Genomic DNA, 27619 nt, shown 5'->3' with positions numbered 1-27619 from the left:
ATCATAAGGATCACAACTAATCTCAAAACAAAATACCACCAGAACTTCCAGAAAATCAAACTGTATAGAAGTCTGACAACCAAGGATTTAAAGAAGAGATATTCATCCAGATAGGTAGGAGGAGCAGAGACAGGGACCTGAGGCAGAGAGGACGCAGTGTGGCGGCAGCAGCAGCAGTGGTGGCAGGCAGAACAGGTCCCACATTCACCTGTGGTGGATAAAAACTGGGAGGGACACCTGGGGAGCAAGTCATCCCAGCCCCAGGCCAGACCACGCAGCTCAGGCTGCCAGTGCTGGAAAAATAAAGCCTTATAATTTCTGGCTGAAAAACTAGTGGGGTTAGGGCAGCAGAGGAAACTGTCTCTCAGGAGAGTCCGTTTAAAGGACCCACATGGCCCTAGGACGTACACAAACCCACCCACTCTGGAATTCTGCACCAGGGCAGCAGCTAGAAGGATACCAGTAGTATATGGGATTAGGAGAAGTGATTGGAATTGGAGTGAGAGCCAAGAAAATGGCACTGTTCCCTCAGCCCCCTCCCTCACATACAGTGCCAGAAGGCATGAAGATGTTTGCCCCACCCTGGCAAATACCTAAGGCTCTGCCCCTTACAACATAACAGGTGCACCAAGACGGAGTCAAAGCAGATCTACCTAACACACAGAAGCAAACACAGGGAGGCTGCTGAATTGAGGAGACAAAGAAAAATGGCCCAATGAAAGAACAGATCAAAACTCCAGAAAAGGAACTAAGCAAAATGAAGATAGCCAACCTACCAGATGAAGAGTTCAAAACACTGGTGATAAGGATGTTTAGAGAACTCACTGAGTACGGCAAATGCATAAAGGAAGAAATGAAGGCTATACAAGTGAAATACAGAAAAATCCACAGGGAACCAACAGTGAAGGGAAGAAGCCAGGGTTCAAATCAACAATTTGGAACAGAAGGCAGAAATAAACCATTAACCAGTACAGAATGAATTCAAACAAGAAACAAAAATTCAAACAAGAATTCAAACAATGAATTCAAACAAGAAACAAGAATTCAAAAAACTGAGGTGAGAATGAAACTCTGGGACATCTCCAAACATGCCAACATCTGAATCATAGGGATGCCAGAAGGAGAAGAGGAAGAGTAAGAAATTGAAAACTTATTTGAAAAAATGAAAGAAAATGTCCCTAATTTGGCAGAGGAAATAGACATGCAAGTCCAGAAAGCACAAAGTCCTAAGTTGCATCCAAAGAGGACCACAGCAAGACACATCATAATTAAAATGCCAAAGGTTAAAGATAAACAGAATCTTACAAGCAGCAAGAGAAAAGCAAAAGAGCTACCTACAAAAGAGTTCCCATAAGACTATCAGCTGATTTCTCAAAAGAAACTTTGCAGGCTAGAAGAGATTGACAAGAAGTATTCAAAGTGATGAAAAGCAAAGACCTACAACCAAGATTACTCTATCCAACAAAGCTATCATTTAGAATTGAAGAGCAGGTAAGTGCTTCCCAGACAACATAAAGCTGAAGGAGGTCATCATCACCAAGCCCTTCTTTTATGAAATGTTAAAGGGACTTATTTAAGATCAAAACTATGAACAGTAAAATGACAACAAACTCACAACTATCTACAACTTAATCTTAAAAAAAAAAAAACTAAGCAAACAACTTGAACAGGAACCGAATCATAGAAATGGAGATCACAAGGAAGGTTATCAGCAGGGAGAGGGAAGGGGGAGAATGCAAATTAAGACGCAGAGTTGGTAGGTAGAAATAGACAGGGGTATGCTAAGAATAGTGTAGGAAATGGAGAAGCCAAAGAGCTTATATGCACGACCCATGAATGTGAACTAAGGGGGGTGGTGAGGATTGCTGGACTGAAGGGGGTACCAGGCAGAGGGGAGTAAAGGGGAAAAAGATTGGGGTAACTGTAATAGCATAATCAATAGCGTATACTTTTTAAAAAAGGATGATTACCCTCTGGTATTTGGGAAGGAGGAACATGGATCTCTAAACATCTTGTCTACTGCTCTTCCAGGTGGCATTTCCCTCCTGGCCCCTTTCTTCTGTCATGGACCACCTCTCATCACATTTGTTCTCTACTTCTCAATTCTACTCTCTTCCATTAAAGTCTTCAACAGACTTCCACTACAAGAATTTTTACCCACTCCCCACAAGGATTGTGTGATCCTTGCCTGATCACAAGAAGCAGTACATTTTCCAAAGTCTGTGTTTTTCTACCTAAGAATGTTCTAAAGATTTCCAGGAACACATTCTAGGGTGGGTTTGATATTCCAAATCCAATTCCTTTTAAGGTGTCCCTGTGAATTTCCAGATGTGCCACTTTCTTCTTCTGAATATTCAGAAGGTGGCTATAGTAACACCCATATAAACATTGATTTTCAGAAACAGTACATCTAAACCTGTAAGGAAGTACATGTGCTAGCTGCTCAACAATCTATAAGGCTTCACCAATCTTCAATGTAGTTAGTAGTAATAGTTAAGTGATCAACTGCCTGATTAACCTGAAAGGTTTTCTGGGACACCAGACATTCAGTGCTAACACCAGGAAAGTCTTGGGCAAATCAGAACAAGTTCATTATTCTAAAGTAGTTAACAACATGCAGTCTGGAGTCTGAATGGCTGGCTTCAAATCTAGCTGCCATTTACTGGCTCAATGATCCTGAACTTTAGGATGACTTACCTCTCTGTGCCTTACTTTCTTCACCAGTAATATTATTTTAAAAAGTTAAATTTAGCCCTGGCTGCTATGGCTCAGTTGGTTGGAGCATCGTCCCATAAACCAAAAAATCACAGGTTTAATTCCCAGTCAGGGCACATACCTGTGCTGTGGGTTTGATCCCTAGTCGGGGCACATACAAGAGGCAACCAATCGATATTTCTCTCTCACATCAGTATTTCTCTCCCTCTCCCTCCCTTCCTCCTTCCCCCTCTTTCTAAATTCAATGAGCATGTCTTGAGTGATGATTAAAAAGAAATTTAATACATTTGGGACACTGCCTGACATGTGGAAATGTCCAATAGGTTTAGCTACTTTTATCAGTGTTAGTTCTTCTCATCACACCCACCACTACCAAATCTTGCCCTCTAAGAATCTGAGTAAGATTTAGGCTTATTACTGAATCATACATCTTTTATTATCTGCTGTTAATTATACAAAATTCTGGCCAAAGCTTTCAAATTACTGCTTTCAGAGCCCAACTGAAAGTTTATTCTCTTCCCATCTTCCTATTTTTCATTTGCCCACTCAACAATCAAAAAGCTACACTCAAGCACGTTCTGTGTGCCTATGATGGCTATGTGCTTGAGACTCCAGTAAACACACCAGAAGTATGCTATTATGCCTGCTCTCCTGGAAGTCACATTCTGAAAGGAAAGTGCGGTCATCATCCATGACACTGAGGACAAAGCCAGACCGGAGGCCCCACAGCCAGTCTATAGGGGCTGAGGAAAGGACAACTCTCTGTGACCTGTTATTTGTGGAAGACGACAGGGATTCCCCTGTAACTTTCCTTTATCCTTGCCACAGTACACTGCAGGTCCAAAGGCAATTTGGAGGCAGAAGCCCTTCTTCTTCAGGGGATCTCAGTGTATTTTCTTTTCAGAACTTCAACTAATTGGATGAGGCCACCCACATTACAGAAAATAATCTGATTTACTCAGTCTACTGATTTAAATGTTAATTTTATCTAAGAATACCTTCACAGCATTATTTAGACAGGTATTTGAACAAATAGCCTAGCCAGCTGACATGTTAAATTAACCATCACAGATGCCTAGGCTCAGAGCAAACCTAGCCAGGTGTGGAAGGAATACCCTAGCAAAAAGCCAATCTGCAAAGACTTAGAGAGCTCCTGAAACTCGACGAAATCTGGAAAAACATTAATGATGAATAAACAGTAACTATCCGTGGGGAAGCCCAGTCATCAGAATTCCTAGACAAAGACATTAAAACTGTCTTAAATATGCTTGAGTAACATAAGGAAAACATGAACACATAAGTATAAGAAATCAGGAAAACAATGTATTGACAAAATCAGAAAAATCAGAACATCAACATAAGAGATAGAATTATTAAAAGAAACCAAATTCTAGAACAGGAAGAAACAGTAACTGAAATGAAAAAAATCACGAAAGGGCTTAACAGCAGATTTAGCAAGAAGAAAGAATCAGTAAACATGAAGAAGGGACAACTGAAATTATCAAGTCTGAGCAGAAAAAAAGATGAAAAATACTGAACAGAGACTAAGACTCTTGTGGGACACAAGCAATAGACAAACAGATGCATTATGGGAGCCCAAGAAGGAAAAGGACAAAGAGATTACCTGAAAAAATGGCTGAAAACTGACCAAATTTTGTGAATCTACCAATCTGAGCAGCTCAACTGAACACCAGTAGGATTAAACTCAGAGATCCACACCAAGACACACTATAATCAAACTGTCAAAAGCCACTGAGATGGTTATCAAAAATACAATAAAGTAACAAGTGTTGGGAAAGATATGGAATAACTGGGACTCTCATTCACTGCTGGTGGAAATTCAAAAAGATACAACTTCTGTACAAAACAGACTGGCATTCCTCAAAAGTTAAACAGAGATTATCACATATTCTAGCAGTTTCAGTTCTAGGTATATAGCCAACAGTATTAAAATTAGGAATTCAAACATATTTCTACATCAACGTTCATAGCTTTAGTCTTAATAGCCAAAAGGTGGAAATAACCTAAATGTACATTAACAGAAAAATGGATGAGCAAAATGTGGTGTATATACATACACATATATATGTATATACACCACATTTTATATATATATATATATATGTTCAAATGTTACCCAGCCTTTAAAAGGAAATCTTACATGCTACATGGATAAACCTTGAAAACTGCTAAGTGAAATAAGCCAGATTGAAAAGAACACATTATTGTATGATTCCATTTACATGAAGTACCCAGAACAGGTTGAGAGACAGAAAGCAAAATAGAGATTACCAGGGAGTGCGAGGAAAAGGGAATGGGAGTTACTGTTTTTTAGTTTGTTTGGAATTGATGAGAAAGTTCTAGAAGTACACAGGGATGATGGTTGTAATTGTGTATGTACTTAATGCCACTAAGCTGTTTGCTTTAAAGAGTAAAACAGGGACTTCTTGGCAAGACGGCAGCATAGATAAGTAACCACAGTACTCACCTCCTCCCACAATCACATCAAAATTATAACTACAGAACCATTTTTCAGAACCACCTTAAATCTAGCTGAATGGAAGTATTACAAGTAGGAAGTTAAAGAAGCCACATCAAGACTAGTATAAGGGTGGAGACATGGAATGGGCTGGTCCCACACCTGTGTGGTGAATAAAAGTTGGGAGGAATAGGTTGGCTGCAGAGGTCTCCCCTGCAGAGTGAGGGGTCCCAGCCCCACACCAGGCCCATCCCAGGGCTCCAAGGCCAGAAAGAGAAGGTCCCATAACTTGTAGCTGTAAAACCAAGCAGGGATTGAGCCTAGGGAGACAGAGGGCTTCTGGACTCCCAGGCAATTCCCTTACAGGGCCTGCTCACACTTACTTGAACTCACTCCCTTTGGGCTCAAGCACTGGGGCAGCAGCAAAAGGCACCAGTGACATCCAGAGAGAAAATGAACTATCCAGCATAAGGGCCAGATTTAGGGGTGGGGTAACTTTCTCCCAGACAGAAATGCTGGCAGAGTCCATTATACTTTTAACGAGCCCTCTCCCCAGAGCTGGCAGGCAGGTGCCATATGAGACGCCAACCTGACTCAGTGTGCCCCACCCTGGTGATTCCCTGAGGCCCCACTGCACCCAATTTTCAGGCCCACTGCAGCTGTTAACAGTGGCTTTTCCATATTAATGCCCTTTCTTGGCTCATGCTTCAGGTTTTCCTAAAATCTCTCAAACAAGCAGCATCTGGCCTCAGTGGGCCCTATACCTTTCACTAAGTGGCTCCAGGCCTGGCACTAGAAGCAGCCAGCCTTGGTTCACAGCATGCCCTTCCCTGGGCACCTCCCAGCTCAGCACAAGTAGCAGTCATAGGCCGGTCTCTTTGTACTTCATGACAGGTGGCCCCAGGCAGAACAATGGCAGCAGCTGACCCTGGCTGGTACCTCCTGGAGGTCCCAGAAGCCAGCCCACAGAGTGGGCAGCTACAGATCACTTCCAAGCATCACCACCCAAACACTTCCACCAGCAACACACTAAAGAGGCAGACTTTGCAGGCACCAGAGCCCTGCTGAAGTTCTCCTGTGTGGACAGGGCCCCTACACAGCTGATCCTCCACAATGGTTGGAGGTCAGTGGTTGCAGCCAGTCCTTGCAGCTGATCAGCCTGGGAGTCAATCATTCCCACTAATGTGCCAATGACAATCAAGGCTCAACTACAAGAGGGTATACACAGTCCACACAGGGGGCACACTTCTAGTGGCCAGCTTGGGTGATTAGGGAGGCTATGTGACTGGACCCTACAGAGTACCTACCACATTAGGCCACTCTCCCAAGCTGGGAGACGTAGCAGCTCTACCTAAAGCATAGAAACAAACACAAGGAGGCTGCCAGAATGTGGAGGCAAATAAACAGATCCCAGACGAAAAGACAGAACAAAACAGAGACAAGCAAGCTACTAGATGTAGATAACACTGGGTTATAAGGATGCTCAATGAACTTAGGGGAAGTAGCTGAACTTAGAAATTCAACAGCATAAATAAGGACATGGAAACCATAAATGAATGATACTCAGAAATGAAGGACACACTAACTGAAATGATGAATAATTTACAGGGAATCAACAACAGTACACTCAATGAAGCCAAGAATCAAATCAGTGATTTGGAAGATAAGGAAGCAAAAAAACACCCTATCAGAACAGAAGAATCCAAAAATATGAACACAGTGTAAAGAGCCTCAAGGACAACTTTAAGCATACCACCATTTGCATCTTTGGGGGTGCTAAAAGAAGAAATGAGAGAACAAGAAAGTTAAAACCTATTTGAAATAGAAACGACAGAAAACTTCCCTAACTTGGTGAAGGAAATATATAGACAAGTCCTGGAATCACAGAGTATCCCAAACATGATGAATCCAAAGAGGTTAACACCAAGACACATCGTAATTAAAGTGCATAATTAAAGACAAAGAGCGAATCTTAAAAGCAGCAAGAGAAAAGTAGTTACCTACCTACAAGGGAGCTAGCATAAGACTGTCAGCTGATTTTTCAACAGAAACTTTGTAAGCCAGAAGAGATTGGCAAGGAATATTCAAAGTGATGACTAGCAAGGACCTACAACCAATATTACTCTACCCAGCAAAGCTATCATTTAAAATCAAAGGACAGATAAAGAACTTCTCAGACAAGAAAAAGTCAAAGGAGTTCTCAACATCAAACCAGTATTATGTGAAATGTTAAAGGGTCTTCTTAACGAAAAAAATAATCAAAAATATGAACAATAAACATGTATTTATTAACAACTCAATCTAAAAAACAAAATAAACCAGCAAAACAGAAACAGACTCAAAGATACAGAAAACATTTGGATGGTTGCCAGATGAGAGGGAGTTTGGGGTTAGGTAAAAAAGGTAAAGGGATGAAGAAGTATAAATTGGGTATTATGAAAGAGTCATGGAGACGTACAGTACAGCATAGGAAATATAGTCAATAATATTCTAATAACTATGTATGGTGTCAGATGGGTGTGAAATTTATCAGGATGATCACTTAGCAAGTTATGTATGTTTAATCCCTGGGGAGCTAATATAATAATTTGTCAACTGTAATTGAATAATAAAAATGATTTAAAAATGGAAAAAAAGAAACATTCCCAGAACAAGGTGATATGAAAGAGTAATGTGAAACACACAGCTTGCATAGCAATCCTGAAACACATTAACACCCCAACTATACAACCAAATAAACTCTAGATGTTATTCTAAAAAAATAAAGTATTAAAATCAGAAGTCTATACAGTGTCTAATTTGTCTTAAAATATCCTCCTTGAACTCTCAAAGAACAGAAAAATGTTTTCAAATTTGACCTTTGTATTAGAATAAATGACAAAACTAGTCTCACACAATCAGTTGGAAATATTTATTGCAGAAAGACCTTTATCCAGATAAAGGTTCTGTCAGCACTTCTCATGGGTTATGACACAATTTTGCTTCTATGGACCCACCAGTCAATGCAGTAAAACCAAATCTCTTTACCAAAACTGAAGTCACCAGAAAATGGGGTGCCAGATGAGTAATGAAACCCTACCTAATCACTTCCTATTTGCCAGATGACTTCTTTTGTATTCCTAAAACTTCTACTTTGAAAAAATACTCTACATAGAAACAATACTTTAAATCAATTAATTGATCCGTTTGCTGCAATAAGGTCCATCAAAACCTTACCACTTCAAGCAAATCTACTACACCTATCTATGCCGAAGTGGTAGTTTGGTTATTGAAGAAGTGCTGGCCTCCTCTAGGTTCTCCTCAGGATCCACACATCAGGCACTCATCTCTATTCTCCAAAGAACACACCATGGCTGCTGTGTTCCTCTCCTTCTCTTCTTCCTCTTTTGATGCCTTTTCCTTATCTTTCAGCTTCTCTTTATTTAGAGTGAATTGGATCGGATTAGCTGCTGGTCTTGTCCTTAAATAATACATCCCAGTCTTCAAACCCTACATGGGAAATAAATACAAATTTTGGAGAAACTGTGAGAACATTAGACATTCAAGCCCAGTGTTTAAAATACATTTCCATAAACCATGTCAAATTGTTTTCTAAATTTTATATTCTATCTCCTCTAAGAAGTCCTCCCAAAAATGCTTAAAGAGAGTCAGATGGCATACTCTGTTCTTTTTACTCCTAAACAAGCTTGTATTTCTGGAAATGTCAAATGTTTTTCTTCTCTAGTCTTTTTAAAAATTTTTATGTGTATGATTTCCCAGTTTACTTAAGACAACATGTCTACCTTAGATTATAACTATTTAGAGAGCTAGATTCTATAAGAACAGATTATGACTACTTCAAGGATAAAGATCATCTTTTATTCCCCAGTACTGACACATAGTATATGTTCAACAAACGTTTGTCAAATATTATAAAAAAAATAAAATTTTAATTCTAAATAAGCACCTAGAACATTGCCTAAGAATAAGAATAAAATGCAGAATCACAGCACTTTACAGCTGGCAATGACTAGGTATGTAATTGGTTTTTACACTGTAGATGAAGTAGGGAAACAACAGTTGCTTGAAGTTGGCTGACATGTATAAAGTTTTATTTTAGGAATGGTAGCAATGCACAAGATGACCTGCAGTGAAGACACCAGAAGTTAAGAATAATAGTGGTAGAACAGAAAGATATTCAAGAAACAATACAAAGGAACAACCAATACAACTTGGTCAGAGACTGCACAGAGAGTAAAGGGAGGACTGTAAGTCACTCCAAGGTTTCAAACGTAAGAATGAAATAATCATAAAGAAACAAAAAAAACCCAAAGTAAGAGACTATCTAGTACAAAAACCATGGGCTGTTTTTAACATTTTAGAATTGAAAGAACTTCTAGGTGGCAGTATTTAATAGGGAGCCAGAATATACAACATTTTTTCAATTCCAAAACATCCCAAGTTGGCAACAAGTCCTTCTCAATTTGCTTCACCAACCTGCTTCCAGCCATAGAAGTGCATACTAGTGAGTTTGCCATAGTTAGGCTCAGCAATATGGATGTTCAAAGACTGGCTTTGATCAATGAAAGCGCCTCTATCAGCTGCCATCTTGAGAACGGTTTTCTGAGAGATTTCCCATACCGTCTTATAAAGTTGCTTCAGGTCATCAGGAATTTCTGGTATGCTCTGAAGAAGGGAAACCAAATGTTTATTGTACTACAGTTGATGAAAACAGCATGATTAACAGAATAATGACCCAAGGATACAGCCTTCTACTTTCTGTCATATCTGACCCTACCATTCAGTATAATACAGTATGATCTTTATTACGTTTCCTAAGACTGCTCACCTCTGGCTTAGAAAGTCCAACAAAATCCCATCTAACCAACAAAATTCCCGTCTGGTGGTAGTGATTCAAGATCCACCTTTAAATTAGTTCATGGCCTAAAACATGCATTGTACCAGAGACACTTAATAAAGGAAACTGCTAAAGAGCAATAAATGACCGTTAAGCTTTGCAGAAAACACAAATTATCAGGGCTATTCCACTCGAGGATATGATCCAGAGAAACAATGAAACAAAACCCTTTAAACAGGTCAGGACTCTACAAACTCCATTTGGAGTCAATAGAAACAAGGTTTTCTTAGGTCTAGAGTTATCTTGCATCAAAACATGTAGACTGGTTAATGCTACTATTTCTATCAAAAAAATTATATTGAAATGGTACAAGAATCTTTATCTGTATTGCCAATCAGATCAATGTTTAGCCAGAAACCTCTATCTACAAATAAATGTTTCTTAATTCTCAGCTGCAAATATTTTATTGTTAAATACTGTTTGTGGCTGTCTTTTAAACTATAAGTCCCCTAACTCCACCATACTTTTAAGTTAATTTTGACTCTAAGTTCAGATTTTATGTCAGTGGTCCCCTAATTTTGATGCATGTTGGAATTACCTAGGGAGTTCTTAAAAAATACCGATACCTAGCTCGCATTCCCAGGCATTGTTATTTAATTGAAATGGGGTGAAACCTAAGCTTCAGGATTTTAAAAGTTCTCCATTTGATTCTCTGCACATTTTAATGTGCAGAGAAGTTGGGAACCACTGCTTTATATTATTGTACAAACAAAAGGGTAAGACCACGTATAGTTATGTGAAGATGTATATGATCCTAGCACAGCAAGCAGAGGTGAACAGAGCTACATAAGCCTATATGACCACAAGCCTATAACCACAGTGAATAGACATTCTTTCCTTCTACTGCCTGGGATAAGTCAGAAGGTACCAATGTTCAACTTAGTTCACTTTTTTTTCTTCATTCTGTACCTGAATAGAGCCATTGCATGCAATAATCTGATTTTTCATCTCTTCATTCCACAAGCCCCGCTCAGTAAGATCTTTCAGTAAGTGAGGATTTACAACCTGAATAGAAAAGGAGAAAAGATGTGAAGGAATAAATAACAAAGACAGGGCCTAAACAGAATTACAGGCCTAAAGCTTAAAGTAAATAAAACTGAAGAATTACTTCCCATTAGCTTGATAATTTCTAATTTTCATAAAACTGAGGCCCATTCCATTACATGAAAGTTATATTTCTTGAAAATCTTTGCATTTTTTATTCAGGCAAACAAAATATATGGTATGTGTAAAAGCGAAAAGAACTAACATTGCCTAAACTGGGTAAATCTACATGGTTTGATTCTTTTTTTCCCCAAGAATACAATAAATACTTAAGAAAAGAATTAGAAACTCTATGTATTCACCCCAAACCTTACAGAAATTAATTTCAACATATCAGCAAATTCAAATAAAAATCTTTTAAATTAGTGGTTCTCAACCCTAGCTGCACATCCAAACTACCTGGGAACCTTATAAAGGAAAACACTAGTCCCACTCACCAAAAATTCTGATTTGTAACAAAGGCTGAAGACCACTGTCTTAAGTAATGCTGCTACATATATATTAAGTACCACCAACTTAAACATCTGACATTGTAGTACGTATCACTATGATTACAAGTGGTTAAATAATCACATAAACTCTAATAATCAAGTTACTTTCATACTCAACCCTCAATTGTTCCTTCTTTTCACAGTTATTTATCAAATGTCTAGTATGTGTTGAAATAACTTAGGACAGTATTAGGTATGAAGATGACCCACTTTACCAAAACTCTGCCCTATTACTAAGAAAAAGGGGCACACTAAGTATGAGTTAGCATTTACTCCCAACATCAGGCTTTGAAAGACTTCCCTATAAATCTGGTTGTGATCTTCTCACCTGAAATTCTCCTGACAAGACTCTGCGAGTATAGATGTTGCTGGTATAAGGTTCAATGGACTCATTATTTCCCAGAATCTGAGCAGTGGAAGCAGTAGGCATTGGGGCAATAAGTAAACTGTTTCTTATACCATACCTAAAGAAAAGGAGATTATTAGGTGCTGGTCCTAAAACTACAATCTGCAGGAAGGCAGCTACTTTAAATCATTGAAGTTAATGTACATACTGTAACATAATACATGCATTAAACTCACATATGGATTTTTAAATGTAACCCCTACAGGGATGCAACTCCACAGTATGGGTGGTAGAGCTCACCCATTTCCTAAATGCCTCATAAACAGAATTAGCACAACAATTTCTATCGCTGGCAATCTTTCTTATGCCATGACTTGGTCACTTGGCACTGTGGCACTCAGGAATCCAAGTACTGCATATACTACCTTGCCCAAGGAAACACTCAAATGGCTGTTGGAGTGTCCCCACCTGCATCTCAGTACACTCATTCAACACTCACTCTTTTTATTGCCTATGTGATCATTGTGCTAGGCCCTTTCAGGAAACGTAATGATGTGAAAGTAGTCAGAATCGGACATCTGTCACCACAAGTCTCCATTATCCTGAATAGGACAATGAATAGTGAAAGTTATAATCAAAGTGTATTCTTGACTTCCTCTATTACCTCTTCAATTACAAGTTCTTAGAAGCATGTTAAATATCTTTTGACTTGATGCCAAAGAAGGGCACTTAAGAATATAGTATCTGAACCCTGAGAAAACTTCAGCCTGCCCTCAACTCACCCTTTAAAGTTCAGCCTAAGAGACACGTACTCTAGAACATCTTTCCTGACTGGGCAGACAACACTTAAGTGTCAAAAACATGTATTTGTCTGCCAACATATTCCACGATCTGTACCTTTATATATCCTTAAACTATTTGTGTTACATGTCTTACTTTACTTAGTTTTAAGTTTCTCAAACCCAAAGAGTTTGTCTTTCCCACATTATATGCATCTGGATTCATACAGTGCTTAGTACAGAGCCTCATATTCTAATGGAATCTATACAACTGGGTTCTCAGTCTCTCTAGCTGAGAGATACCCAGCAAACCACCAGCTATCTCAGACAGGAAAACGTTTTGAAAAGGCATATATATGATATAGCTAAACTATGGAATTATCTGTAATCATTAAAAGCATTAGGTAGAACTGCAGGTACTAAAAGGGAAGGCCTCTAAAATAAACCAGAAAATATCAAGATTAGTCACATTTATACAACAAAACTGTATGTGTGCATCTACAAATGTACTGAAAAAAATCTAGAAAAATACACACCATTAACAATGGTTATCTCTGGGAAAAGGAGTAAGTTGGATTTTTGTTTGTTTTATGGGGCAAATAGTTGGCTGAAAGGATATAAGGAAGGGCCTATACCTATTTCTGTATTTGAATTTTATTAACAATGAATATGTATTTATGTATTAACATTGAATTTTTAAAAAGTATGTAAAAATATATTAACCATAGTATTCTGAGGAAAAAAGATAGAGTACAGGTCCATTTTTGTTAAAGTATTTAACAAAATACTAAGTGTGCATAAAAATACACACTTAGTGGCATGTGATGGATGTCACTCACACTCCTGAGTGCCACACATGCACACATGCTCAGAAGTCTGAAGGATCATGGACAAAAAAAATGCACACAGGTTTTTGGGGGAAGGTAGTATTGGCATAATTTTAATTTTATTCCCTTTCCACACGAAGGTTTTTCTAAATTTTTGAACATGTATTACTTGAGTAATAAAAAAAATTTTTAAGGCTAATGGATATTTTTAAAGAGCATTTTATTTTTTCTTCAAATTAAAACTTTGCAAATGTATTATTAACCCAGATGACAGACTCATAACAACAGAACATGAAAACAACTTTTTTCACTATTCACTCAGTGAAACATTCTGCCTGCCCTCAAATCTCTTATGTTTATCAGTTTGAAAGACCTATAAAGAATCAATTTTTACATTGTTCTTTCACAGTTTAATCCATTACCCACCAAAAGCTCTTCAAAGATCTTATTCCTATGACAATTTAGCAAGTCATTTATGTGCCTGATGTAGTTAAGCAATAAATAAAAGTGAAACATTTAAAAAGCAAGCACTCTTAGAAATATAAAGGTTTAATGAGAAAAAGAATGAACTAATCTACATAGTTAAACCTCTAAAACAAGATCAACTGATAATACCTACCACGTACTGAAATGCTTTCTTGTGCCAAGCATTTTTCAGGTTACTATACATGAATTATGTTATTCAGTATTTAAAAAATACTTCTACAGATAGGTCATTTTAGCCTGACATAAAGAAGAAAAAATTGAGTTTCAGAAGTTAAAATAACAGCTAACTACTGAAGAGCCAGGATGAAAACCTGAATTCTCCTTACCTCAAAGCTACTTTACATGCTTTACTTACTTTGCAATCTTCTCCTTGAGAAGTTTCCAGTCCCATAGGTCTGTGGGAGTAACATCCCACATATCATACTGAAGGATCTAAGGAATAAACAAGTCAATTGATGATAAATCACTCTATGACAATTTAAAACTATGACAGAAATCAAACAAATGACTAACTGGCCTTCTCCCCAATCCCAAAATGCTGTCTTCTAGTAAACTGTGTCAGGAATACAAGGTCCAGAGATTTTTTCCTAGACAACGTCCATGAAGTTATATTGACCTGAAGCAGGTTGAGGCCAACCTCTTCCCCATGTCCCTGCAGAGCCCCCTCAGAGGACCTACATATCTACAAATCAGAAAATCCTGACATTCATGAAAGTGTATTGCTGAGATGCATTCTCTTATCCTACAATAAAACCTCATTTTTATTAATTGCTGTGATCTGGCCCTTTATTTACTTAGCTAACAAACACCTATTTCAATACAATACATTACATTTCCTAAATATCAGCAGGTAGGTCAGAACTAAAAACACCTCATTTTACATGGAACAGAATTATACAACTGATAATAAAGACAGTGTGGAAGGCAGAATTCTGACAGTTCCCAGATTCTCACCCCCTGACACACAAGCCATGCATAATCTATTCTCCTGTGTATACTGGACCTGGAAATGTGATGGATGCCACTCACATAATTAAGCGTTCAAATCAGTCAATTTTGAGTTTAAAAAAAGAGATTATTCTGGGTGGACCTGACATATCAAATGAAAACCCTCAAAAGAATGCTTAAACTAAGCCCTTCCTGAAATGAAGGACTCTCCTTCCAACTGGCTTTGAAGAAGATACCATGAGTTCTAGAGCTGCAAGGAAATGGATTCTGCCAACAACCAAGTGACCTTGGAGCAATACCCTACTCCTCAGTTAGCGTCACAGTCTCCACTGACACCTTGATTATACCCTTGCGAGACACAGAGAAGACCCAGCAAAGTTGAACCTACACTCCTGACCCATGAAAACTGAGACAATAATGAATGTATGTTGACGTTTTTTAAATTTCATTTCTTTACAATTATTTTTCAATTACAGTTGACATAGATTATTTTAGTTTCAGGTGTACAACATAGTGACTAGACATTTATGTAATTTATTAATTCATTGCCCCAATAAGTCTAATACCCATCTGACACCATCCGTAGTTATTAAATTACTGACTATATTTCCTATGCTGTACTTCATATCCTGGTGTCTATTTGGTAACTTCTTACCCCCTTCACCTTTTCAGCAATCCCCCAACTCCCCTCCCATCTAGTGACCATCAATATAGTCTTTGTAGATTTTAGTTTTTTTCATTTGTTCATTTTTAGATTCCACATATAAGTGAAATCACATGGTATTTCTCTCTGACTTATTTCACTTGGCATAACACCCTCTAGGTCCATCCATGTTTTCACAAATGGTAAAATTTTATTCTTATTCTTAGCCAAATAATATTCCCCTGTATATATGTACCACATCTTTATCCATTCATCTGCTGACACTGAGGTTGTTTCCATATTTTGACTATTGTAAATAACACTGTAATGAACATAGGCATACATACATCTTTTCAAATTAGTGTTTCAGATTTCTTCAGATACCCAGAAGTGGAACTGCTGGGTCCTATGGCAGTTCCACTTTTAAGGAATCTGCATACTGTTTTCCATAGTGGCTGCACCAATTTACAACCCCACCAAAAGTGCATGAGGATTCCCTTTTTATCCTCCAAAAAAAACACTTGGTTCTTGGTTTATTGATATAGTCATTTTGACTGGTGTGAGGTGACCTCATTGTGGTTTTGATTCACATTTCCCCGATTAGTGATGCAGAGCATCTTTTCACGTTAATTTCCTATGTTCTTTTTGGAAAAATGTCTGTTCAGGTCCTCTGCCCATTTTTTAATCAGTTTTGTTTTTTGGGGGGGTATTAAGTTCTGAGTCCCTTATATATTGTGGATATTAATCCTTTATCAGATATATCATTGGTGAGTATTTTCTCCTATTAAGTAGGTTGTCTATTCATTTTATGGATGGTTTCCTTTGCTGTGCAAACACTTTTTAGTTTGATGTAGTCCCATGTTTATTTTTTTGTTTCTCTTGCCTAGGGAGACATATCAAAAATATATATATTGCTAAGAGCACTGTCAAAGACTTTGCTGCCTATGTCTTCCAGTTTTATGGTTAGTCTTACCTTTAAGTCTTTAATCCATTTTGTTGTATATGGTTAACAAAAAAAAAGTGTTCTCATCCCACTTTTTAATGTTTCTCTCCAGTTTTCTCAACATAATTTATTAAAGAAACCATCTTTACTACACTGTATATTCTGGTCTCCTTTGTCATAGATTAGTTGATCATACAGGTGTGGGTTTATTTCTGGGCTCTCCTTATCCTGTTCCATGGATCTATTTGTCTGTTTTTATGCCAGTACCATGTTGTTTTAATTACAATAGCCTTGTGGTATAGTTTGACATCAGGAGTGTGATACCTCCAACTTTGTTCTTTTTCAAGACTGCTTTGGCTATTCAGGATCTTTGTGGCTCCATATAAACTTTAGGATTTGTTCTAGTTTTGTGAAAAAAATGCCATTGGTATTTTGATAGGGATTACACTGACCATATATTGCTTTGGATGGTACAGTAATTGCAAGGTGTTAATTCTTCTTACCCATGAGCATAGTGGACTTCCAATTGTTTTTTTGTATTTTCTTCAATTTCTTTCTTCAATGTCTGTTTTCCAAATACAAGCCTTTTACTTCCTTGGTAAAATGCATCCCCAGGTATAATTCTTCCTGATGTACTGTAAATGGGAGTTTTCTTAATTTTTCCAATTTTATTATTGGTATATAAAATGCTACCAATTCCTGAGTATTAATTTTGTATCCTGCTGCTTTACTGAAGTCATGTATTAGTTATAATAGTTTTCTGGTGGAATCTTGAGGGTCCTCTATATGTAGTATGTCATCTACATATAGTAGGTTTTACTTCAATGTATGTGCCTTTTATTTCTTCTTCTTGTCTGATTACTGTGGCTAAGACTTCCAATACAATATTAAATAAAAGTGGTAAAACTGGACATTTTTTTGTTCCTGATTTTAAGCAAAAAGCCTTCAGCTTTTGAGTATGTTACATGAGTGTTTGTCATAGATGGCCTTTATTATATTGAGGTATGTTCCCTGTATCCCCACTTTGGTGAGAGTTTATCAGAGTGGATACTGGATACTGTCAAAAGCTATTTCTGCATCTACTGATATAATCACAAATTTTTTCTTTCATTTTGTTTATGTAGTATATCACATTGATTTATGAATATTGAACCAACCCTAAAACCCAGGAATAAAACCCACTTGATCATGGTGTATGACTTTTTGAATGTATTGCTGAATACAGTTTCCTAATATTTTGTTGATGATTATTTTTGTGTCTGTGTTCATCTGGTATATTCACTTAGGATTTTTTTCTGGTATCTTTGTCTGGTTTTGGTAGCAGAGTAATGCTGCCCTCATAAAATCAATTTGAAAGCCTTCCCTCCTCTTAAATTTTTTGGAATAGTTTGAAAACAAATTGGTATTTTTTCATTTAAAAAATTTTATTGTTGTAAAATATGGCATAAAATTTAACATCTTAACTATTTATTTAAGTACAGAATTCAGCAGTGTTAAGTACATACGCACTGTTGTGCAACCATCACCACCACCCATCTCCAGAACTCTTTTTTCATCCTGTGAAACAGAAATTCTATATCCACTAAACAAAACTCCCATTCCCTGCCCACCAGCTCCTGGAACCACCATTTTACTTACTGTTTTTCATAAATTTAACTATTCCAGGTACCTCCTATCAGTGAAATTATATACTATTTGGCTTCTTCCCTGAGCATAACATCCTCAAGTGTCATTCATATTGTGGTATGGGTCAGAAATCCCATTTTTTTTTATTTTTCAATTACAGTTGATGTAAAATATTACATTAGTTCCAGGTATACAACATGGTGATTAAATATTTCTATGCCTAAGTTATCTAGTACCCTTTGGACAACATACAAAATTATTACAGTATTACTGACTATATCCTCTAAGCTGTATTTTACATACTCATGATTATTTTTATTAACTGGCAATTTGTATTTCTTAATCCCTTTTACCTTTTGGACCCAACCCAATTCCCCTCCCATTCAGCAACCATCAATATGGTCTTTGTATGTGTTTGTGTGCTTCATTTGTTTATTTATTTTTAGATTCCACATATAAGCAAAATTATATTGTAGGTCTCTTTTTCTGTCTCAGTTATTTCACTTCGAATAATACCTTCTAAGTCCATCATGTTGTTACAAATGGTAAGATTTCATTCTTATTCATGGCTGAGTGATATTCTATTGTATATATGCCACATCTTCTTTGTCCATTCGTCTATTGATGGGCACTAAGGTTGTTTCCGTATCTTAACTGTTGTAAATAATGTTGCAATAAACAAAGGAGTGCATGTATCTTTTCAAATTAGTGTTTTGCATTTCTTCAGGTAAATACCCAGAAGTGTAATTGTGGGTCATGTAATAGTTCTATCTCTAATTTTTTAAGGAAACTGCATACTGTTTTCCACAGTGGCTGCACCAAATTACAACCCAAAAAATGCACAAGAGTTTGCTTTTCTCCATATCCTCACCAACATGAGTTGTTCACTTACTTATGATAACCATTCTGACTGGTATGAGGTGATCTCATTGTGGTTTTGATTTGCTTTCGCTTGATACTTAGTGATGTTGGCTTCTTTTCATATGACTGTTGGACACCATCATATACTTTTTGGAGAGATGTCTGTTCAGACCTTCTGAGCATTTTTTAATCATAGTTTGTTTTTTTGGTATTAAATTGTATAAGCTCCTTACATATTTTAAATATTAACCCTCTTACCAGATGTTTCAGTGGCAAATATCTTTTGCCATTCAGTAGGTTGTCTTTTCGATGTGTTGATGGTTTTCCTTGCTGAGCAAAAAATCTTAGTCTGATGTAGTCCCACCTGTTCATTCTTGTTTATTTCCCTTGCCTGGGAAGATAAACCAAAAAAAAATTGTGCTAAGAGCAATGTCAGAGTTTACCGACTATGTTTTCTTCTACAAGTTTTATGGTTTCAGTTTTTACATTTAAGTCTTTAATCCATTTTGATTCAATTTCATTGATAGTTATCGGTCTGTTCAGATTTTGTTTCTTCTTGATTCAGTCTTGAAAGATTGTACGTTTCCAGAAATGTATGCATTTCTTGCAGGTTGTTCAATTTGTTGTTCAACAATATAATTAATTGTTCATAGTTTCTTTATAATCCTTTGCATTTCTGTGGTATCAGTTTCCACTTCCCTTTCATTTATGATTTTATGTATTTGGGTCCTCCTTTTTTCTTTATGAATCTTGTTAAATGTTATCAATTTCATTTATCCTTTCAACACACCAGCTCTTGGTTTCATTGATTTTTTTTTTTGTATTGTTTTTTAGAGTTTCCTGATCTTTATTATTTCCTTCCTTCTACACACTTTGGGATTTGTCTGATCATTTTATAGTTACTTTAGGTGTAAGATTTTATTGTTTACTTGAGATTTTTCTTGTTTCTTGAGGTAGGCCTGTATTGCTATGAACTTCCTTCTCAGAACTGCTTGGGCTGAATCCCATAAATTTTGGGTTGCGGTGCTTTCACTTTCACTTGTCATAAGGTATCTTTTGATTTTCTGATATTGTTGTTAATCCATTCATTGTTTAGTAGCATGTTTTTTAGCCTCCATGTGTTTGTGTGTTTTTCGGTTTTCTCCTTGTAACTGATTTCTTTCATATTACTGTGATCAAAGATGCTTAACATGAATTCCATTTTCTTAAATTTACTGATACTTGTTTTGTAGCCTAACCTGTCGTCTATCCTGGAAAATATTCCATGTGAACTTAAAAAGAATATATATATTCTTCTGCTTTTAAGTGTTCTAAAAATATCAATCAAATCCATCTGGTCTGATGTGTCATTTAGGGCCTGGGTCTCCTGCAGCCCTTTGTCTTTCTTGGCAATCCCCACTGGTTTTTGCAACCAGATGTTACAGATACTCCTTTTCCGGGCACTGGTATTCTGGTTCAGGGAGCCCAGTGTTTAACTGGGACTACTCATTACTTAGTGGAGGATCTCAGCAGCTGAGATATCCTCCCAATTCTTAATCACCACATTGTGGTTGTGGGACCTGCCCAGTCCACACCTAAGCCCTTCCTACCAGTCTCAATTTGTCATCATCTTTATATTCTTAGCTATCAAATTTTGTTCAGCTAGCCTTCAGGTGGTTCTCAGTGATGGTTGTTCTATAATTTAGTGATTGTGGCAGGAGGCAAGCAGTTTACATACTCTGCCATTTTGATCCAGGCACAGCCTTTCTTGAATGTATATTATTTTAATTCACTAAGTTTAGAATTAGAAAGCTAATATTGATAACGTTCTTCTTAAGTCATTTAAGCAATGACTAGTTTTAAAACAATACCTGTTTTACTCCAGAAGAAAAAAAGTACATTAGTCTCTCATGGCTGGTTTTACAAATTACCACAATTAAAATGACGAAAACTTATTTTCTCATAGCTCTGGAGGCCAGAAGCCTAAAATAACATTTTGGGGAGAACCACATTCCTCCTAGAGGCTCTAGAGTAGTTTATATTCTTTGCCTCTTTCAGCTTCTAGTGGCTCTCAGCATCCCTGAGTTGTAGCTGCATCACTCCAATTTCTGTATCCAAGGTCATTATGCTTTCTCTTCCTCTCTCTGTCTCTTATAAGGGGAACTGTCATTGGATTAGGGCCTATCTGGAAAATCCAGGATAAACTCATCTCAAAATCCTTCATTACATCTGCAAAGACCCTTTTAAATCAACATTCACAAGTTCTAGGAATTAGGATGTAAGTTTATTTTTTGAGCGCTACCATTCAGCCCACTACAGGAACTCATAGGCAAAACAAAATTTTATTCAACACAATCAGCATATTCCAGCCATGCACTTACACACCACACACTTGCAGGCCATGCCAGGCTGCAGCAGAGCCCACAATATCCCATCGACTCCCAATATGGCTGGCCTGCCTCTTCATAGCCAGCAGCACCAGAGAGAGTAGGCAGTAAGTGCAGGAGGGACAACAGGCAGAGGGTACAGCAGATGAAGGGGACTCCCAGTGGAGGATAAGGCAAACACACAGGCCACAGCCAGCAGCAGTCGGGGAGGGAGGCCCACAGAATGAAAAAAAGAAGAAAAAAATTTATCCATCTACTTACTCCTTTGCTGACTGGAGAGCCCTCGTAGGTTTCATATGGGCCATGGTCCTTGGCCAGATCACAGCTGGCTTCCAAGGCTCCATAATAAATGGTTTCAAAGATTTGCTTATTCAGTAACTGGGCTTCTGGACTCTCAAAAGGATACCTCATCAGAATAAAAGCATCTGCCAGGCCTTGTACCCCAATTCCAATGGGCCGATGGCGTTTATTTGATACGTATGCCTTTGTGCCAATAGGTTTAGAGAAGAAACAGACATTACTAAACAGAAAAAGCAACATTCTATACCAAATGACACATACTTTTTTTTCTCCGTTTTTTCACACCATTCCAATTATAACTATTTAAATGATGCCTGGCAAGCAAACTATCATAAATTCCTTTCACCATGGATATAAATAATTACCAAGAAGCAGAGATCTATCTCTATTCATACCTCTGGGATAGGGTAGTAGTTAATGTCAATAATTTTATTCAAGTTTCGGACAATGACTTTGGTGACTTCAGCCAACTTCTTAAAGTCGTATGTGTGTTCTGGCGTGACATACATATTTAGAGCCAGGGAGGCCAAGTTACAAACTGCAACCTGGAATGCAAAGAAAAAGGGTCAGTAATCACAAAGTTTTTATTTCTTCCCTATGTAGATAAAACTACCACATAAGCCTATAACACTTTCTAACATTAAAATTCTTCATTTTTATCTCTAACTTCTCCAACTTCATCCTCCCTCGGTATTTATCTAAATCCCAATACCTCTTCACATATATGAATTGTAACATGCACCAGTGACATATGTAAGAAGCCTGTGTTCCACAGCACATGGCTCTATTACCAGACTTATGATCATATTATGCTATAATTTTTTATGAATAACTGTGAGTAAATATGTACTGTCCAATATAATAGCCATAAACCACATGTCAGTATGTAAATTATATATATATAAAAAAAGAAAAAACAGAATTTGTATGGGTTGGAAAATCAAAGGGGAGTGTTGTGTGGTGGAATGATCTGATCCTATTTTTGTTTTAAAAAGGGTCACTCTAGTCTTTATAATATAACCTATCTTGTATAATAATTATTTGAGTATATGTCAATTTCTTTCAATTAAACTTTAAATTTCCAGAGGGCAGGGGCTGAGCCATATTCATTTATATTCCCAGAGAACTTACTACTGTACCTTACACATAGCTGGTGCTCAATAAATTTTGAATTAAACCACAACCTTAGCGCTAAGTCTAACTCTCTTACATTTTCCTGATTTTTCATTTGCCATGATTTATTTAAGTCCTACAATTTGTGATTTGCTCTTTCCTCCTCATAATCATAGTTTACACCCAATATCCAAGCAGCCTGTCACCCAACTATTACAATAATCTCCTTAAGCTAACCTCTAACCTCTTCTCATACCAAGCCACACTATAACAGAAGCAAGATCTATCCTTCTCATCCTACTATTTTGATGCTATTTTTCTTTCAGAAACCTATGCAGGCTTCCTATCTGTGACACATTCCAGCTTTCACCTAACTCCCTTCCCCTGGGCAAAACCATCTTTCCCTATACTAAACCTTAATGTAACTACTCCATCCAAACAAATTTACTTGACACTCTGCATAAAACCAAACCCTATCTCTGGTTTGTCATATAAGCTGTTCTTCCCAAATTAAAGCTTCTACATAAACAATTAAAAAAAAAAAAAACCCACAACTAAATCTATATCCCATTTCTGGCCTTGCTGCTTCTGAGAATCACCTTCAAGATTTGAGATTAGAAATCTGTCTCAACACTTTCAGCCAAGATGGAGGCATAAGTAGATACACTTTGCTTTCTCGCAAAAACAAAAGGACAACTACTAAATTTAAAAATAAAAACCAACCAGAACGGCTAGGAAATCAAACTGTATGGAAGTCCAACAACCAAGGAGTTAAAGAAACATTCATCCAGACAGATAGGAGGGGCAGAGACCAGCAGCCAGGGTGGAGAGGATGCATGGCAAATTGGTAGAGCAGGTAAGGCTGCAGCTAGCAGACCTGGCAGTCCCACATGCATGTGCAGATAAGCTAGGAGGAACAACTGGGGGACAAGACAGGCTCCTCTCAGAGTTCCAGTACAGGGAAATAAAGCCTCCAAACCTCTGGCAATAAAAACCTGTAGCAGTTGCAGCAGTGGGAGAAACTCCCAGCCTAAAAGGAGAGTTAGCTGGAGAGACCCACGGGGTCCTAGAACATACACAAACCCACCCACCCAGGAACCAGCACCAAAGGGCCCAATGTGCTTTTGGGTAATGGGGGAAGTGACTGAAAGCACAGGGCAGGAGCCAGGGAAGCGGCATTGTTCCCTCTCTGACCCCTCCCTTACATACGGCGCCACAAGGCAGTCAAGTGCATTGCCTTGGGTGGCCAATACCTAAGGCTCCATTCCTTACAAGGTAGCAAGTGCACCAAAACAAAGAAATATGGCCCAAATGAAAGAACAGATTAAAACTCCAGAAAAAGAAATAAGAGGAGATAGCCAACCTATCAGATGCAGAGTTCAAAACACTGGTAATCAGGATGCTCACAGAAATGACTGAGTACAGATGCAAAATAGAGGAAGAAGTGAAGACTATGCCAAGTGAAATAAAGAAAAATATACAGGAAACCAACAATGAAGGGAAAGAAACTAGGACTCAAAACAACAATTTGGAACAGAAGGAAGACATAAACATTCAACTGCAACAGAATGAAGAAACAAGAATTCAAAAAAATGAGGAGAGGCTTAGGAACCTCTAAGACAACTTTAAACTTCCAATATCCAAATTATAGAGGTGCCAGAAGGGAAAGAGGAAGATTAAGAAATTGAAAACTTATTTGAAAAACTAATGAAGGAAAACTTCCCCAATCTGGCAAAGAGAGTAACTTCTGGGAAGTCCGGAAAACTCAGAGTCCCAAAGAAAATGGACCCAAGAAGGAATACACCAAGACACATCATAATTAAGTTATCCGAGATTAAAGATAAAGAGAGAATCTTAAGAGCAGCAAGAGAAAAGCAGAGAGTTACCTACAAAGGAGTTCTCCTAAAACTATTAGCTGATTTCTCAAAAGAAATCTTACATGCAAGAAGAGGCTGGAAAGAAGTATTCAAAGTCATGAAAGACAAGGACCTAAATCCAAGATTACTCTATCCAGCAAAGCTATCACTTAGAATGGAAGGGCAGATAAAGTGCTTCACAGATAAGGTCAAATTAAAGGAGTTTATCATTACCAAGCCCTTATTATATGAATGTTAAAGGGACTTATCTAAGAAAAAGAAGATCAGAACTATGAACAGTAAAATGACAACAAACTCACAACTATCAAGAACTGAACCTAAAAAACAAAAACAAAGACAAACTAAGCAAACAACTAAAATGGGAACAGAATCACAGAAATGGTGATCACATTGAGGGTTTTCAGCAGGGAGGGAGAAAGGGGGAATGGGAGAAAAGATACACGGAATAAGAAGCATAATTGTTAGGTACAAAATAGGGGGAAGTAAAGAACAGTACAGGAAATGGGAGAAGTCTACGACCTTATATGTAGGACCCATGGACATGAACTAAGCGGAGGAAATGCTGGTGGGAAGGGCGGTGCAGGGCAGAAGGGAATAAAGGGGAGGAAAAAAATGGGACAATAGCAAAATCAATAAAATATACTTAGAGAAAAAAATTTGTCTCACCATTCACTGAAAGGATTCTCTGTAAGTCTACATACTTTTAACTGAATGAGTACCCTAACACATTTTTGTGTTTGTCAACTACCATGACTATATATTACTATTCTTCTCAAGTAAGGATTTTTATGACAATATTTATGTAAGAAACAGCTGATGATCTTCTACATGCCTTAGACTAAAAGATATTCAAGGACACAGATCATACCTCTTCTTTCCTTTGTAATTTCTGTCTATTTTAGTGCCCATCTGCTTACCAATAAGCTATGAAAATTCCCTTCACCCATCTCAAGTGAAATCAAGTGAGGGATTCACAAACAGTAACTTTACTTCCTAAGATTCATCTCTCAGTACTAGCTTTAGGCAGAAGTTTTTCTTCTTACCTCATCTTTGCTAGTATACTCTACTATTTCTGTGCACAGGTTGCTGCATTTGATCGTTCCCAGGTTCTGCTGGTTACTCTTCCGATTGCAGGAATCTTTGTAAAGCATGTAAGGGGTACCTGTCTCTGTCTGAGACTCAATGATGGCATACCAAAGCTGCTGAGCCTTTACAACTTTGCGGACACGACCCTGTTTCTCATAACTGAAAGACAAAGCTAGTATTATCTTAATATTCCCTAACAACTTTTATTACAGATAGATGAAGAAAGACATTAAAATACAATATTATAAAAACTATTAAATTTTTTACTAAATTTTGCTAAGGAAAAAAAATAAGGAATGTGATATTCATTTTAGTCTCACTAAAGCCAGATTTTCATCACACGTGTGAGAGGTAACCGATTGATATCTCTCTCACACATCGATGTTTCTCTCCCTCCCTTGCCTTCTCTCTAAAGATAACTAAAAATCTTTTTTAAAAAAGAAAGAAAAAGAACAAGAACACAAGTAAATTACATGTCCCAAAGTTTTTAGAAGACAAAAAACAAAATTTTGTTAAAAATTCAGGAAGAAAACCAGACTAAAATAAAATTATTAATGCCATTGACTCCTAGATGCTTCTAAGTATTCCTAGAAACTAACTAATGAATGATAGTTTTCATATATGGATCTCCAAATAAGAGGAAAAACATGTAAAACACTATTCTTTGATATTTTTCCCCATACCTTTCATATAGCTTCTCAAATTCCTCTCCCCAAACCTCGTCCAGACCAGGACACTCATTTGGACACATCAAAGACCAGTCCTACAAAAGGAAGAATAGTACCATTCATGTGAAACTTCAAATAACCAACCATACATAATCCATCCAAGGACGTCCAACCTTTTGGCATCTCTGGGCCACACTGGAAGAAGAGTAGTACTGGGCCACATATTAAATACACAAACACTAACAAAAATCGATGAACCCAAAAAAAGATTTTAAGTAAATTTATAATTTTGTGTTGGGCCACATTCATAGCTATCCTGGGCCACACGCAGCCCACAGGCCACAGATTGGACATCCCAAGAGAGGGTGTTTTCCATAGACTGTCTTGGAAATCTGCTGGAAGAATAATCATCTTAGGCTCAGATCTAAACATCAAGTTCCGCCCGTTTGTATATGACCATTTAAGCATGTAGTCAGAGAGCATCCATTTTGGAGAATAAAAATCAAAAAAGCAGAAATAGCATCTCGTAACTTGTTCAAAATGCCTTCCCTAGCAAAACACATAGGTGGACTCTTCCTAAGCATGATTTAAGATGACTGAAGAGAAAGCTTATGTGAATCGAGTCGTATAACTAACAGATACCGATCTCTCACCTGATTAGTCTCCACTCGTTTCATGAAGAGATCTGGAATCCAAAGGGCAAAGAAAAGGTCCCTGGCACGCTGCTCTTCCTTTCCTGTGTTCTTCTTTAAATCAAGAAACTCAAAGATGTCTGAATGCCAAGGCTCCAGGTAAATAGCAAATGCTCCAGGTCGCTAATAGTAAACAAACATCATTCTTTTCAGAATCAAAATGAAACAAAGAAATCTCCCATTTTCCAAAGCATGTTTATAATACTTCCTTTGATCTTCACTATAATTAATCAATTAAATGAGATAATACAAATAAAAGTATAATAAAAATATATAGTACCATTTTCTTACAATTCTAGGAGCAAAAATGAGCATTTGACATAAAGAAAATGTGGAAAAAATTAAATAATTTGTACAAAGTGATACAGTGAACTAGAGATAAAGCTTCCTCTTCAATTGTTGTCCAGCTCACGTCACACTATATGGTATGTA

At 37.4% G+C, this 27619-nt stretch overlaps 1 protein-coding gene across 1 annotated transcript in view; it reads right to left on the bottom strand.

The window, feature by feature from the left end:
• Nucleotides 1-8095: 8095 nt before the first annotated feature.
• Nucleotides 8096-27619, bottom strand: part of RRM1 (ribonucleotide reductase catalytic subunit M1) — a 42293-nt gene continuing 22769 nt past the window's right edge. Inside the window, exons 10-19 of the mRNA XM_054580520.1 lie at nucleotides 27149-27310; nucleotides 26511-26590; nucleotides 25785-25986; nucleotides 22147-22296; nucleotides 21713-21934; nucleotides 14420-14496; nucleotides 11955-12090; nucleotides 11001-11096; nucleotides 9671-9859; nucleotides 8096-8683 (exon numbers count right to left, since the gene is read on the bottom strand). Coding sequence (XP_054436495.1) covers nucleotides 8495-8683; nucleotides 9671-9859; nucleotides 11001-11096; nucleotides 11955-12090; nucleotides 14420-14496; nucleotides 21713-21934; nucleotides 22147-22296; nucleotides 25785-25986; nucleotides 26511-26590; nucleotides 27149-27310 — 1503 coding nt within the window. The 3' untranslated portion in view covers nucleotides 8096-8494. The remainder of the gene's footprint in view (nucleotides 8684-9670; nucleotides 9860-11000; nucleotides 11097-11954; nucleotides 12091-14419; nucleotides 14497-21712; nucleotides 21935-22146; nucleotides 22297-25784; nucleotides 25987-26510; nucleotides 26591-27148; nucleotides 27311-27619) is intronic.

This window comes from Pteronotus mesoamericanus, unplaced genomic scaffold, assembly GCF_021234165.1.
Source record: "Pteronotus mesoamericanus isolate MK-2021 breed Mesoamerican mustached bat unplaced genomic scaffold, CSHL_Meso_final contig_590, whole genome shotgun sequence".
Classification (NCBI taxonomy): domain Eukaryota; kingdom Metazoa; phylum Chordata; class Mammalia; order Chiroptera; family Mormoopidae; genus Pteronotus; species Pteronotus mesoamericanus.
Note: the sequence above shows the minus strand (reverse complement) of the source record. Positions and strands in the feature narration are given on the sequence as shown.